The sequence below is a fragment of the Odocoileus virginianus genome, chromosome 15, assembly GCF_023699985.2.
Source record: "Odocoileus virginianus isolate 20LAN1187 ecotype Illinois chromosome 15, Ovbor_1.2, whole genome shotgun sequence".
In the NCBI taxonomy this organism is placed as follows: domain Eukaryota; kingdom Metazoa; phylum Chordata; class Mammalia; order Artiodactyla; family Cervidae; genus Odocoileus; species Odocoileus virginianus.
Genome location: NC_069688.1, coordinates 20,760,726 through 20,773,185, shown reverse-complemented (window position 1 = coordinate 20,773,185; position 12,460 = coordinate 20,760,726). Strand labels below are relative to the sequence as shown.

General features: G+C 45.4%; 1 protein-coding gene across 5 annotated transcripts in view; it reads right to left on the bottom strand.

Annotated features, from left to right (window-relative positions):
- Window positions 1–12,460, bottom strand: part of LYN (LYN proto-oncogene, Src family tyrosine kinase) — a 106,745-nt gene that overhangs the window by 27,108 nt on the left and 67,177 nt on the right. For all 5 annotated transcript variants that reach the window (XM_020900826.2, XM_070477129.1, XM_070477128.1 and 2 more), the window contains 3 exons: window positions 11,824–11,976; window positions 3,454–3,636; window positions 1,079–1,155 (listed from right to left, as the gene is read on the bottom strand). In XM_020900826.2, coding sequence (XP_020756485.1) covers window positions 1,079–1,155; window positions 3,454–3,636; window positions 11,824–11,976 — 413 coding nt within the window. The remainder of the gene's footprint in view (window positions 1–1,078; window positions 1,156–3,453; window positions 3,637–11,823; window positions 11,977–12,460) is intronic.

The following is a 12,460-nucleotide window of genomic DNA, read 5'->3' as shown; positions in this document are numbered from 1 at the left end:
TAAGCAGGACAACTTCCTCACTTGCCTTTACTGCAGGGAGGGAGGAGAGTCACCCCCAGGGTCTCTTCAGTGTCTTCCTGCTGGCTCCGAAGCACCCTGTCCATGCCAGCTAATTTGACTCTACCCTCAACACCTCTCCTTGGAGCAGGAATGACCATACCCCTTAAACAGGTGAAGACTAATCCAAAGAGGAAAAGGACCCCTGACAGTGGCCACCGAGTGTCCAAGCATCGGCACCAGCTCAGTCCAAGATGCTGGGCTCCGACTCTGCCCCCTGACACTCTGCTACACGGCATGTGCTCTGGCCCTTGCTACTCAAAGTGCTTTATGTTAGGACTAACTTGTTCCTCTGGTCTCATCTTCTCAGAAAGTGAAAAAAAGAAGGTGCTAGTCACTCAGTCATGTCCGACGCTTTGTGACTCCATGGGCTCTAGACCTTCAGGCTCCTCTGTCCGTGGGACTCTCTAGGCAAGAATACTGGAGTGGATTGCCATTTCTTTCTCCAGGGGATCTTCTCGACCCAGGGGCTGAACCCCATCTCTTGCATGGCAGGCAGATTCTCTACCACTGAGCCACCTAGGCAGCCCGAGGCTAGTACTAGAAGTGTTACAAATGAACATTTCTCAGAATCCTAAAGACACATCCAGCAAGGAGTGTAAGTGGGGTAGAGAGGGAAGGAAAACAGTTCTTCTGTTTCCCAGAACACTGAGGCATCAGAACTTAGTAACTTAAACACTACATATACATCACTGAGAAGGTGCCATGCTTATACCGCATGGAGTTCATCTCCAGAATGCACGAAAGTAATCAGCTCAGTGGTGCTGTTTCTATCTTTCATGCAGAAATGAACGCAAGTATAAAGAGGTGGACTGGGTCAGACACAAGAGCATCCATGTCAACACTCAACACGTGCACACACGTTCCAAGAGAAACACCCATCGCCACCTCCAAGGACCTGTCCTTCGAAGGTCTACTAGGAACACAACCCTAATGCCTTCCCCCTGGAAGTGCAGTTCCATCCCGAGTCTGAAGCCGGGGGACATTTACAGCACTTTACAGCTGCTTTTTCATACGTCACCTGAGCAGAGAAGTCAATCAGCTTCGGAAGCAGCACCTTGCCCCCCTCATCGCTCTTCAGGAAATCCAGCAAACTGCCTGTTGATGAAGGAAGAGTGAATCAGTGCAGTTCAAACATACACACACAAAGAAATCCAAACAAAATTCAAATGATCATTCCTACTGGCAGGGCAGGGAGAAGGGGCCAGGTGAAATGACTGCTTTACCATTCTGTGTGGTCACAGTGCCTTTTCCTGATGTTGGTCAAACCCAGTCCCCTCTGACCTATCCCCTTTGACCTGTTGTGAGATGTACACGAGCTCCAGGTAAGAAAGGGTGACAGTGGATGCTCCTTTTCTTGCTACAGAGCATTTGTACCTGCCACCATGGCATGCATCCTGCCTGCAGGGCCTCTCTCAGACAGAAGCCATCCTGTCCTCCCAGCTGGGCTCCTCATGCCCACAGCAGACACTCACTGTCCTACTTCCATCCATGTCCAGTACGGCTCTCAGGCACCACCCAGGTGCCCAGTGAGGATGTGATGAACCAACTGTGCTTTGGAGGAAAGTGAGATCTCACTTAAAAGGGAGCAAGTGTGCGCACCAGCATTGTCTCCAGTATCCCCGGACTTCATCTCTAAAACATGCCCTGCTCCTTCTTCTAGAACTTGTAGCACCAACTTGAGGGTGACCTTGGGCAAGTTCTGTACCTTGTCTGAGCCCCCGTCAAGTGGGTAGTTCCCAGGAACTCTACCACAGTCCATGGGAGGAGCGGTTTAAAGCACGTGCCAGGGTGATGGCAGGTAGTAAGCTCTCAATGCATCCTTAACACAGAAGGTGGTGCTCAGCCTAGACTGCTGAGAAGATGAGTGTGGTCCTCAGGGAAGACACCAAGTGCCATCTGGCATACAGTAACTGCTCAGTACAAGGTGGGCACTGCTACCGTTTACATTTATGGTTAAGAACATTATTGGTTAATCAACCCCACAAGTATCTATGAACTCCTGCTTAAGCATCTGATCCTGAGTCTGATTCCTGAATGGCAGCAACCTAATAGGTAATAGGGTGTTTCCAAAATGTATTGATCTATTTATATTTATTTTCTTGGCTGTGCTGTACGGGCTGCTCTCTAGTTGTGGTACACGGGCTTCTCCTGGCAGTGGCTGCTCTTGTGAAACATGGGCTCTAGGTGCATGGGCTTCAGTAGTTGTGGCTCCTGGGCTCCAGAGAACAGGCTCAGTATCTGTGGCACATGGGCTGAGTTGCTCCGTCAAATGTGGGATCTTCCAGGATCAGGGATCGAACCCGTGTCTCATGCACTGGCAGGAGAACCACCAGGGAAGCCTTGATAGGGCTTAAAAAAATATTCTTTTTTAGAAGGACTCCGGGAGATATTAATATTCTGAAATATTAACCTATATTAAATAAGAAAATGCAATATTCATCTTTCTAACCTATTCAGTTATGGCATCACACTATAATCTCCAGTCTCAGGAGGTCACTGTTAGTTATGGATGATGGCTTAGGTATCATCTTTGTTCCTTCTGAAGATTCTTTAGAAATCATGGGCAGTTTAATTAGCATTTCTCCTGAGCTGGAGGAAGAAGGATGATGACTTAAGACTCTTGATCTGAAGGGGACAGCAGTGGGAGAAAAGATGGCCACTTGAAACCTCTTCTTCAGGGACTCTGTGATGGCATAGGAACTTGACTTTGACAAGTTTTTCAAATATTTATGCTTTAAAGTGTCATTCTGAACATTTAGATAATGCTAAGAGAACAAGGAACTGGTTTTCAATTTTGAGAACTCACAATTGGAACCCCAAACAATAATACTCTTATTTGATATCTGTATTTACTTATTTGACAATTATGTCTGGGGCCCGTCTAGGTTTGGGGTCCCATTCTTGAGGCCAGCAGGTACACGGAGACAAGTGCACAGAACTGGGAAGACAACATGTTCATTTTATAACAGATGACTTCCAGTGAGGTGGCTTATGAAAGGGCTTCATTTTCCTGTGTTTTCTGATGTTTTTCTACCAAACAGTTGTGCCCGACTCTTTGTTGACCCTGTGGATTCTAGCCGGCCAGGCTCCTCTGTCCATGGGATTCTCCAGGCAAGAATACTGGAGTGGGTTGCCATCTCCTCCTCCAGTGGATCTTCCCGACCCAGGGATCAAACTGACATCTCTTATGTCTCCTGTATTGACAGGCGGGTTCTTTACCACTAGTGCCACCTGGGAAGCCCTTGTGGTGAGCCTGCTGTTGATAATCTGAATTATCAAAGGAGTCTCTGAATGTCTAGATGTTCTCCTTTCTGAGGCCTGGGCCGTCACACACCCGGGTGTCCTTTCTGAGGGCTGGACAGTCACAAGCCTGGGTGGGGGGCGGGCACTCACCCTTGGCCATGTACTCAGTGATGATGAAGATGGGCTCCTCTTTGGTGACCACGGCATACAGCCGCACCAGCTTGTCGTGCTGCAGTGTCTTCATGAGGTTGGCCTCCTCCAGGAACGCCTGCACAGACATTGTGCCTGGCTTCAGTGTTTTTACGGCCACTTTGGTGCTATTGTTATAGTAACCTAGGGAGGGAAAAGAAGGAAGGTCGTGATTCATCAAAAACTTCATGCAGACTTAGAAGAATATTTAGCTATAGACAGAAAAAACTTCTATAAACTCTATAGTGTTAACATTATCTAAACCTTTAGGGACTTCCCTGGTGGTCCAGTGGCTAAGATGCTGATCTCCCAATGCAGGGGACCCAGGTCTGATCCCTGGTCAGGGAACTAGATCCCACATGACACAACTAAGAGTTGGCAAGCCTTAACTAAAGATCTCACATGCTACAACTAAAAAAATCACACATGCTACAACGAAGACCTGGTGCGGACAAATAAATGCTTTAAAAATAATAATAATAAGATAAACAAAACCTATATATGTAACATTAGGGGGCTTCCCTGGTAGCAGCCCAGCTGGTAAAGAATCCGCCTGCAATGCAGGAGACCCCGGTTTTACTCCTGGGTTGGGAAGTTCCCCTGCAGAAGGGATAGGCTACCCACTTGAGTATTCTTGGGCTTCCCTGGTGGCTCAGATGGCAAAGAATCAGCCTGCAGTGCCAGAGATCTGGGTTCAATCCCTGGTTTGGGAAGATCCCCTGGAGAAGGAAATGGCAACCTACTCCAGTATTCTTGCCTGGAGAATCCCATGGACAGAGGAGCCTAGTGGGCTACACATAGTCCATGGGGTCGCAAAGAGTCAGAAATGAAATTGATCACAAAATGACTGAGCAACCAAGCATAGCATAGCACGTAACATTACGGGCAACTGAGTAAAGGGTGTGTGAGAATTCTCTGTATTATCTTTACCAAAAAACTTAAAATTATTCTGAAATGAAAAAGTTTTTATAAAACAATGGTAAAACAAAACTCCATATGCACTGTACCATTTTGTCTAATGAATTTGATTTTCTCTAATTCATTAGATTTTTTTCTAATTAATAAAATGCTTTTAATCCCAAGACAAAAAATCCCATACACCATAAGTCTATTAGATACTCTTACACAACACACACACACACACACACACAGTCTGACAACTATCTGGAAGAAAATACACCAGAATACACTGAGCACTGGCTTAATTATGAGTGATTTAAATTTTGCTCACCATACCTTTAACTCTTTAACTTTACTACAATGAATATGCATTATTTTTATAATCAGAAGGAAAAGCTTTGCCCTTGAAAGAACCTTACTAACTCTAAAGTACAAAGAATACACAGGAGTCAAATAAGTATTTCTCATAGTTTTCAAAGAGAACTGGACACAGTGATTCTATGCAAAGCAAGGGCTCTGGCTTGAGCCACCTGGAAACGCCTGCCCGCCCCACGCCGTCTCACCCAGGAGACACAGCGAGAGTGCAGACAGCCAAGCAAGGAAGATGCCCATCTGGCTCGGTTAACCACAGCATTTCCCATGCTATCTCAACCTCAGAACACATCTTCATGTACCTTTTATCTCCCAGAACACACTTCGGGAAACACAGCTTCCTTAATATAGTTCCCCCAAGGCACTGATTTTCTGGGACCTGCCTCCATGATGTGGTTACTTTTTCTTTCTTTATTTTTGATGTGGACCATTTTTTAAGTCTTTATTGAATTTGTTACAATATTGTTTCTGTTTCTGTTTTGGTTTTTTGGGTGGTGAGGCACGTGGCATCTTAGCTCTCCAACCAGGGATTGAACCCATACCCGCTCCATTGGAAGGTGAAGTCTTGACCGTTGGACTGCCAGGGAAGTTCCCAACGATGTGCTTACTTTGGAGCTTGATTTTCTCCTGGAAAAGCCTTTTCTCGGTGGTTTGGTAAGCAGAAATAGAAGTAATCACATGCAGCTTTTCTTTCTGCTTTCATAGTTCTCTTGGAAGGACAGGAAAAGGTGAGGGTGGAGTGGCAGATGGTGACCACGAGTCACCCTCAAGGTCATCTCTACCTGGTGTGTGACCCCCTAACAGCCCCAGGCCCAAGAGAGACACACATCTCAGGAACGGTGATGTGGAAACATCCAGTCCCTTTTCAGGTCACACGATTATCAGCACACACACAGCTTACGCTCAGTGAAAACCAACGACAGTGGTCTCCAGAGGACTTCCCTGGTGTGGTTAAGAATCCACCTGCCAATGCAGGGGACAGGGGTTCGATCTCTGGTCTCGGAAGATTCCACATGTCGTGGAGCAACTAAGCCGCGTGCCACAAGTACTGAGCCTGTGCTCTATAGCCCTCATGCTTCAACAAGAGTAGCCCCCTCCCTGCAACGAGAGAAAGCACATGTGCGGCAACGAAGACCTAGAACAGCCAAAAAAAAAAAAAACAAACAAAAAAACCTCCAGGAGAAAGAAACCACCACCCAGCAAGACAAAAATAACAAAAGTCTGACAATCTTGAGTGCTGGTAGTGCTAGCCCCTCGGCAGGACAGCTGGGACAATTCCTGCAGGTCCTTTCTGGGCTCTGTTCTGAGCATCGCTCAAACTGAGTTGTAAAGCTTCTATCTTCAACAGCATCCTCAAGGGCCCTGGAAGGATGCTGACAGAGCAGGCTCCTTCTAGTGCAATTTTACTGAGTGAATACCCACCTGACCACAAACCCGTGCACATTGGTGGGGAGGGTGTAACCCAGAACAGTGCTTTAGAAACAAAGACTGCAGCATTTACTGGAGCTGAAGGCTTCCCAGGTGGCTCAAGTGGTCAAGAATTCGATCCCTGGGTCGGGAAGGTCCCCTGGAGGAGGAAATGGCAACCTACTCCAGTAATCTTGCCTGGGAAAGCCCAGGGACAGAGGAGCCTGACGGGCTATAGTCTGTGGGGTCTCAAAGAGTCGGACATGACTGAGGGGCTGAGCACTGGAACTAAAGATTCATACATCTGTGATCCAGTAAATCCACCCTGGTCATCTAGAGAAACTCATGTACCCTGGTACCAAGCAGCCCAAAAACGTTCACAGTGGCCTTGTTCCTAATAGCCAGAACATGGGAGTAACTCCAATGCCATTGATAAATAGTAGGGTTTCTTTTATATAAAGTTTAAAACCAGGCAAAAGTAAACTACTCTGGGTGCACACAGCCCCATACACAAAAGCAGCAGAACTACAAAGAAAAGTCAGGAAATGATCACAAAAGCCAGAATAGCAGCTGCCTTTGGGGGGACAGGTGGGGCTGTGGTTGGGAAAGGGTGAATGGGGGCTTCGGGTGTGATTCAGTGGTCACCACACAGGTTTTCATGTTGTCAGTAGCTGTGAAATCGAACGTTCGTGTGGTAGGCACTTTTCCGTCTGCTTGTTACACTGCATGTTACAGCAACAGAAGAGAAAGAAGCAGGGCTAGCTAGTCTCCTTTTGTCATCACAAAAGCCATGGGACTCACTGAGACTTTTCACAGAACATGAAGTTATGGGTCATGGATGAAGAAAAAAACAAATGCTCTCCAAGCGTAGGGGAAAAAAATCACAGCTGCGAAAGATATTAAAAATGCTGATAAGGAGTTTGAAAAGAGCAGCGATTAAAACAGCTGTGTCAAACCCAACTCTAGGAGGACAGCAGCTTCCACTCATGGCTGCTTAGGGCTGTGAAACTTGCATGACAGGGCAGGTTTCCATCTACACCAAAGGCATGAGTTTTACTCAGCGCTCAGCATCAAATCATACTTTACCAACATACTGCCCAGTAACGGCAGGTTCACACGGGTCACAGAGATGTGGTATGACAGATGGAAACACCCACACGTACTACTATGTATAAAACAGATGAACAACAAGGACCTACAGGGAACTCTACTCAATATTTTGTAATGACCTGTAAGGGAAAAGAATCTGAAAAAAGATTCTTATATATAACTGAATCGCTTTGTATACACCTGAAACCACCACAACACTGTAGGTCAACTGCACTTGAATAAAAAATAAATTTGTAATAATAAATAAATAAAAGGAAGCAGCAAAAAAAATTTTTTTTCATCTTTTGAAGGAAGTAAATAATTTCTTGTGGGTGCCGCTCTGCCATAGGTAAAGCAGAGAGCGCTCCAGTGCAGGTGTGGCTGCCTTGCTATACCACAGGACGAAGGTGGTTTTGTTAATAGGAAAAGATGAATGCAGTTGCTTTTAGAAGCTGGCTGGTGAATCATTCAATGCAGTTGGCTCCCATGAAGATGGATCAAGCAAACCTGAACGCAAAATCAGTTTCCTTTCTTTCCCAAAGTCTCTTCAGAGACTGAGCGGGGACAGGAAACGTCACCCTTTATGTCACTCATAGGTCAGTTCCCTCAGCGTCCAGCAGCCTGCAGAGGAAAACGGGTCCCCGAACCAGACGGCTGAGGATCACACGGACAAGAGGAAACAGCTTGAGGGACAAACTCCTCTCTGTTTTCTCCCCACCACTGCTCCCCCCAGATCAGGGCATTTCCTAGTATTTGTCCACTGTGCTTCGGACCAAAAAATCCAGACCATGACGTATGCCTGGGAGCCTCTGAGCCATTTCTCATGCTTCATGATAATATTCACTTACTTGATTAACAGGGATGCAATTTTTAATCTGCTGTCCTTTTTCTATCCATGAGCAAAGCTAGCCAGCTTATTTATCCCTTGAGAAGTAAAAGCTAATTGCCAGCAGCTCTAAACTGCACAGACAGACCCTGCTCTTACACGGAGCCTTGGTCAGAATGAGACGTGCAGACACATGGGAGGGGCGCATCCTTTGACCTGATTCGTAGCACATCACTCCCCACTGTTCCTTTGGTTTTATTTCCAGCATTCCCCTGCTAAATGCATTCAACAAACTGACGTAATTCAGCAGCGAAGGAAGAGCTCCCTGGCTGGCAGCCAGGTTCACAGAATCACACTTGCACAAGACCCCAGATCAAAACTATTTTTCTCCTCTTCTCTCTTTTCCTTCCTTCTCTCCCTCCCTCTCTTTCTTTTCTATCTTTAATACAAAATTAGGGGAAAAGTACCATTTAAAAACAACCAACTTGCAGCATCAACATTCCAGAGGTGAAGTTATACCATAGTCTTGCAATATGTTACTTTTGGGAGAAACAGTAAAGGCTACAATGGGACCTCTCTGTATTATTTCTTTTACATCTACAATAGCTTTATTGAAATAGAATTCATATGCCACACCACTTTCCCATTTAAAACATATCATTCATTGGTTTTGGTATATTCAGATTTGTGGTACCATCACCACAATCTTTTATAAGGACATTGTCATGTCCCCAATCCCCCAAAATGGTACCTATTAACAATTACACTGCCATCCCCTCAACCTGAAGCAACCAGTCATTTCCTTTGTCTCTACAGAACTGCCTTTTACAGACATTTCACATAAATGGGAGTCATATGACACATGGTCCTTTGTGCCTGGTTTCTTTTCTTTATCATCGTGTTTTCAAAAGTCATCCTTGTAGCATGTGTCAGGACTTTCTTTTTATTGCCAAATAATATTCCATTGCAAGGAAACACCACATTTTGTTTATCCGTTCATCAACTGATGGACATTTGGGTTGTTTACACTCTTTGGTTATTATGAATAACGCTCTTACAAACAGTTGTGTAAAAGTGTTTGTGTGAACAGATGTTTTCATTTCTGTATTATTTCAGACAACTGTGTGTGAATCGATAGTTATCTCAAAATAAATAGCTTAACTGAAAATACCCAAGAAACAGCTCGTGTTGAGGGGGGAAATTCTGGGTAATTTCTCCCCTCTATTCCATAGTCTTTGCTCTAATTTATCATACTATCTTCATAATATAGTTATTTAAAATAATAACAACTGTTCTTAAATGCTGTCAACTATATTAAATGATTACTTGCATCACTTCATCCTGTCTTTACACCATCCCTATTTTGTTGTTGCTGAGCCACTGGAGAGTAAGGTGCTGGTGTTCTGTTTGCTTTTAAGGAGGTCCACCAGATTTCTCCATTTTAAATGTAACATTTTAATTCCCTATTGTAACTGATGTATTCATTACCTTAGGGAGATTCTTTAATATTATTTAAATATCCAAAAGCGCTTTCCCCAGATGGTTTCAGCATCACGTGCTCCTCTGATTCTCATCCCTCTTAGAAGCTGTCACCTCTCTAAAAGCAGCAGCCGTCTGTCCTCTGACCCACCTCCACCCTCCCCGGCCCCCCCACCCCACCCCAAACGTGGTTACTCCAACCTCCGGCTCAGTCTGGGAACTAGGAAATCTGCCCTCCCTCCTTGGCCTGTAGGCAATGATGAAACCCGCCATCATCCCGTGCCCCTGAGGGATGCAGGAACACCAGCATCACTTAGTCCTCAGATGGTATTCCTGACCCAGGATATAATCTGGACCAACTCACGGGAAACACTGGGAAATCCAAGTGAGAGATATCCTACAAAAGGACAAACCTGTCATGTGAGATGGAGACGGGCCAAGGGGCTCTTCCAGATTCAAGGAGACGGGGTCAGTTAAAAGCAAACTCTAGATCCCGATAGCCCCGGGGACTCAATGGGACAATGGGGGGAATTAGGATGCCGACTCTACACTAGACTGCAGATCAATGCAGAACTTCCTGAATGTGACCACCATGCAGCGTGAGATCACAGCCCTCCTCTGAGGAGACACCTGCGTGAGTATTCAAGGGTGAAGGTCATCACATCTGCACCTTACCCTCACGTGACTTCGCAAAAATAAAACACGTCTGTGTGTGTATGTATAGAAATGATACAGGAAATACAGCAAAATATTAACTGGTGAATCTAGGTGAAGAATATACAGCATGTATTATAGCTGCTCCTTGGACTTGGAAAAAATATATTAAGAAATAAATGCAAATATCTCAGGGGAGAAAGAGGTGACAATTTTTTAAAAAATGAGTAGATTCCAGTTAAGACAGTTCCTTATAAAGTTAAGCATAGAATGATGTGACTCAGCAATTTCACTCCTAGGAGAATGTATATCCTCAAGAAAATGAAAACACCTGTCCACACAATAATTTGCACATAAATGTTCAAAGAAGCATTATTTATAATAGCCCAAAGATGGAACCAACCCAAAGGTCCACCAACGGATAAGTAGATAAGCTGTGGCATACCCATACAATGGAACAGTGTTCGATCATAAAAGAAGAAAGAAATTCTGACAAATATGGGTGAACCCTGAGGACATCATGCTGAGGGAGATAAGCCAGACACAAAAGGACAAATGTGTGTAGGATCCCACTGACGTGAGAGCCCTAGAGTATTACAGTCATACAGACAGGAAGTAGAGTGGTGTCCAGGGGCTGGGGAAGTGGGGGTGGGGGTGAGTGTCTGCACTATGGGTACAGGGCTTCCTTTTGGACCGATGGAAATATTCCAGAACTAAATAGAAGTGGTGACTGTACAACAATGTGAATGTGAATTGTTCACTTTAAAATGACTGACCTTGTGGTACATGAATTTTACTTCAATAAAAAAGGAAAGGTGGACAGAGCAAGGAGGAGGAGGAGGTGATGATTTAGGCAGCAGAGTGGGAACAGAGACACAGCTAAAGGAAGATCACGCCTCCGGTCTGTGGACCCAACCGGAAACAGAGTGCCAGGTACTCACATAGACCCCAATAAGCAAGGTGAGGCTGTGTAATTATGATTTACCCTGATTCCATTATCATGTTCCCAGAGATTTACAGTGCAGTGAGAATTAATGATCGACTTCCCAGGTGGTGCCAGTGGTAAAGAACCTATCAGCCAATAGAGGACATGCAAGACATGCAGGTTCAGTCCCTGGTCGGGAAGATCCCCTGGAGGAGGGCATGGCAACCCACTCCAGTGTTCTTGCCTGGAGAATCCCATGGACAGAGGGGCCTGGTGGCCTACGGTCCATAGGGTTGCGAAGAATCAGACTCGACTGAGTGACTGGGCATAGGCACACAGCCCGACTGTACCTTTCCCTGCGATGCCTGCACTTAACCGCATGTCCAAAGAATCCGGCGATGAGAGTCAGGGAAGAGGAGACAGATAAACCAGGACAAACCAGGATTATTTACCAGGATAAGTGCCCACTGCCCCTTCCTTGCAAATATTCATCCAACAAGAGAACGCCTAAGTCTCAAGGAAGACAAAGAGTCTAATCACGAGGACTGTGTAGGCTTGTTCTTGGCACCAGGGGGACAGAGGGAAATGAAAACATCAATGCTTCTGAGAAAACTGATAGAAATCAGCTGGAGCTCTTATTTCTCCAGAAGGGACTAAGGCTCCCGAGCCACACACTCACCCATCCAGACTTCCCCGAACTGCCCGGCGCCCAGCCTCTTCACCAGCTTGATGGACTCTCGGGGGATCTCCCAGGCATCCTTGTCCCATGGCTTCTGTGGTTTGGGGCTAATGCATGCCTTCTCCAATCTCCGGCACAGGCCATCTGGCTGCTCTAATTTCAAAGAGAAAGTAAGTGTGGAAAAAGTCATCCTCTGTATTTTACCAGTATCTACCGAGAAATCTGGACTATGAGTTTTATCATTTTTAACTCGCCAAGGTCTGCAAACTTAAAATGTTTATGGGGGTATCTTCTGTGTAACCATGACTTGGAATTCTTAAATGAAAGACAATTTAAGGTGCACTTGTTTTCATATCATAACAGATGTATCAGTAATGCTAATCTATAAAAATAAAAACAATAAAATAAACAGACAAACACAAGCTGACAGGATGTCACACTTAATAGACTATAATTTTAATTACTGAGCCGGTGTAAACTCTTCAGGGCACAATGGTGGGAACTTGGTTAGGTCACCAGGGGACCTCCCTCCCCCGCCCAGCCTCAGAACAGGGCCAGGGCTCCATAAGTACTCAACACATGTGCCAGATGAATAACTTGATGCGGGTAACAGAGAGAGAAGAAGGACTTACTACTC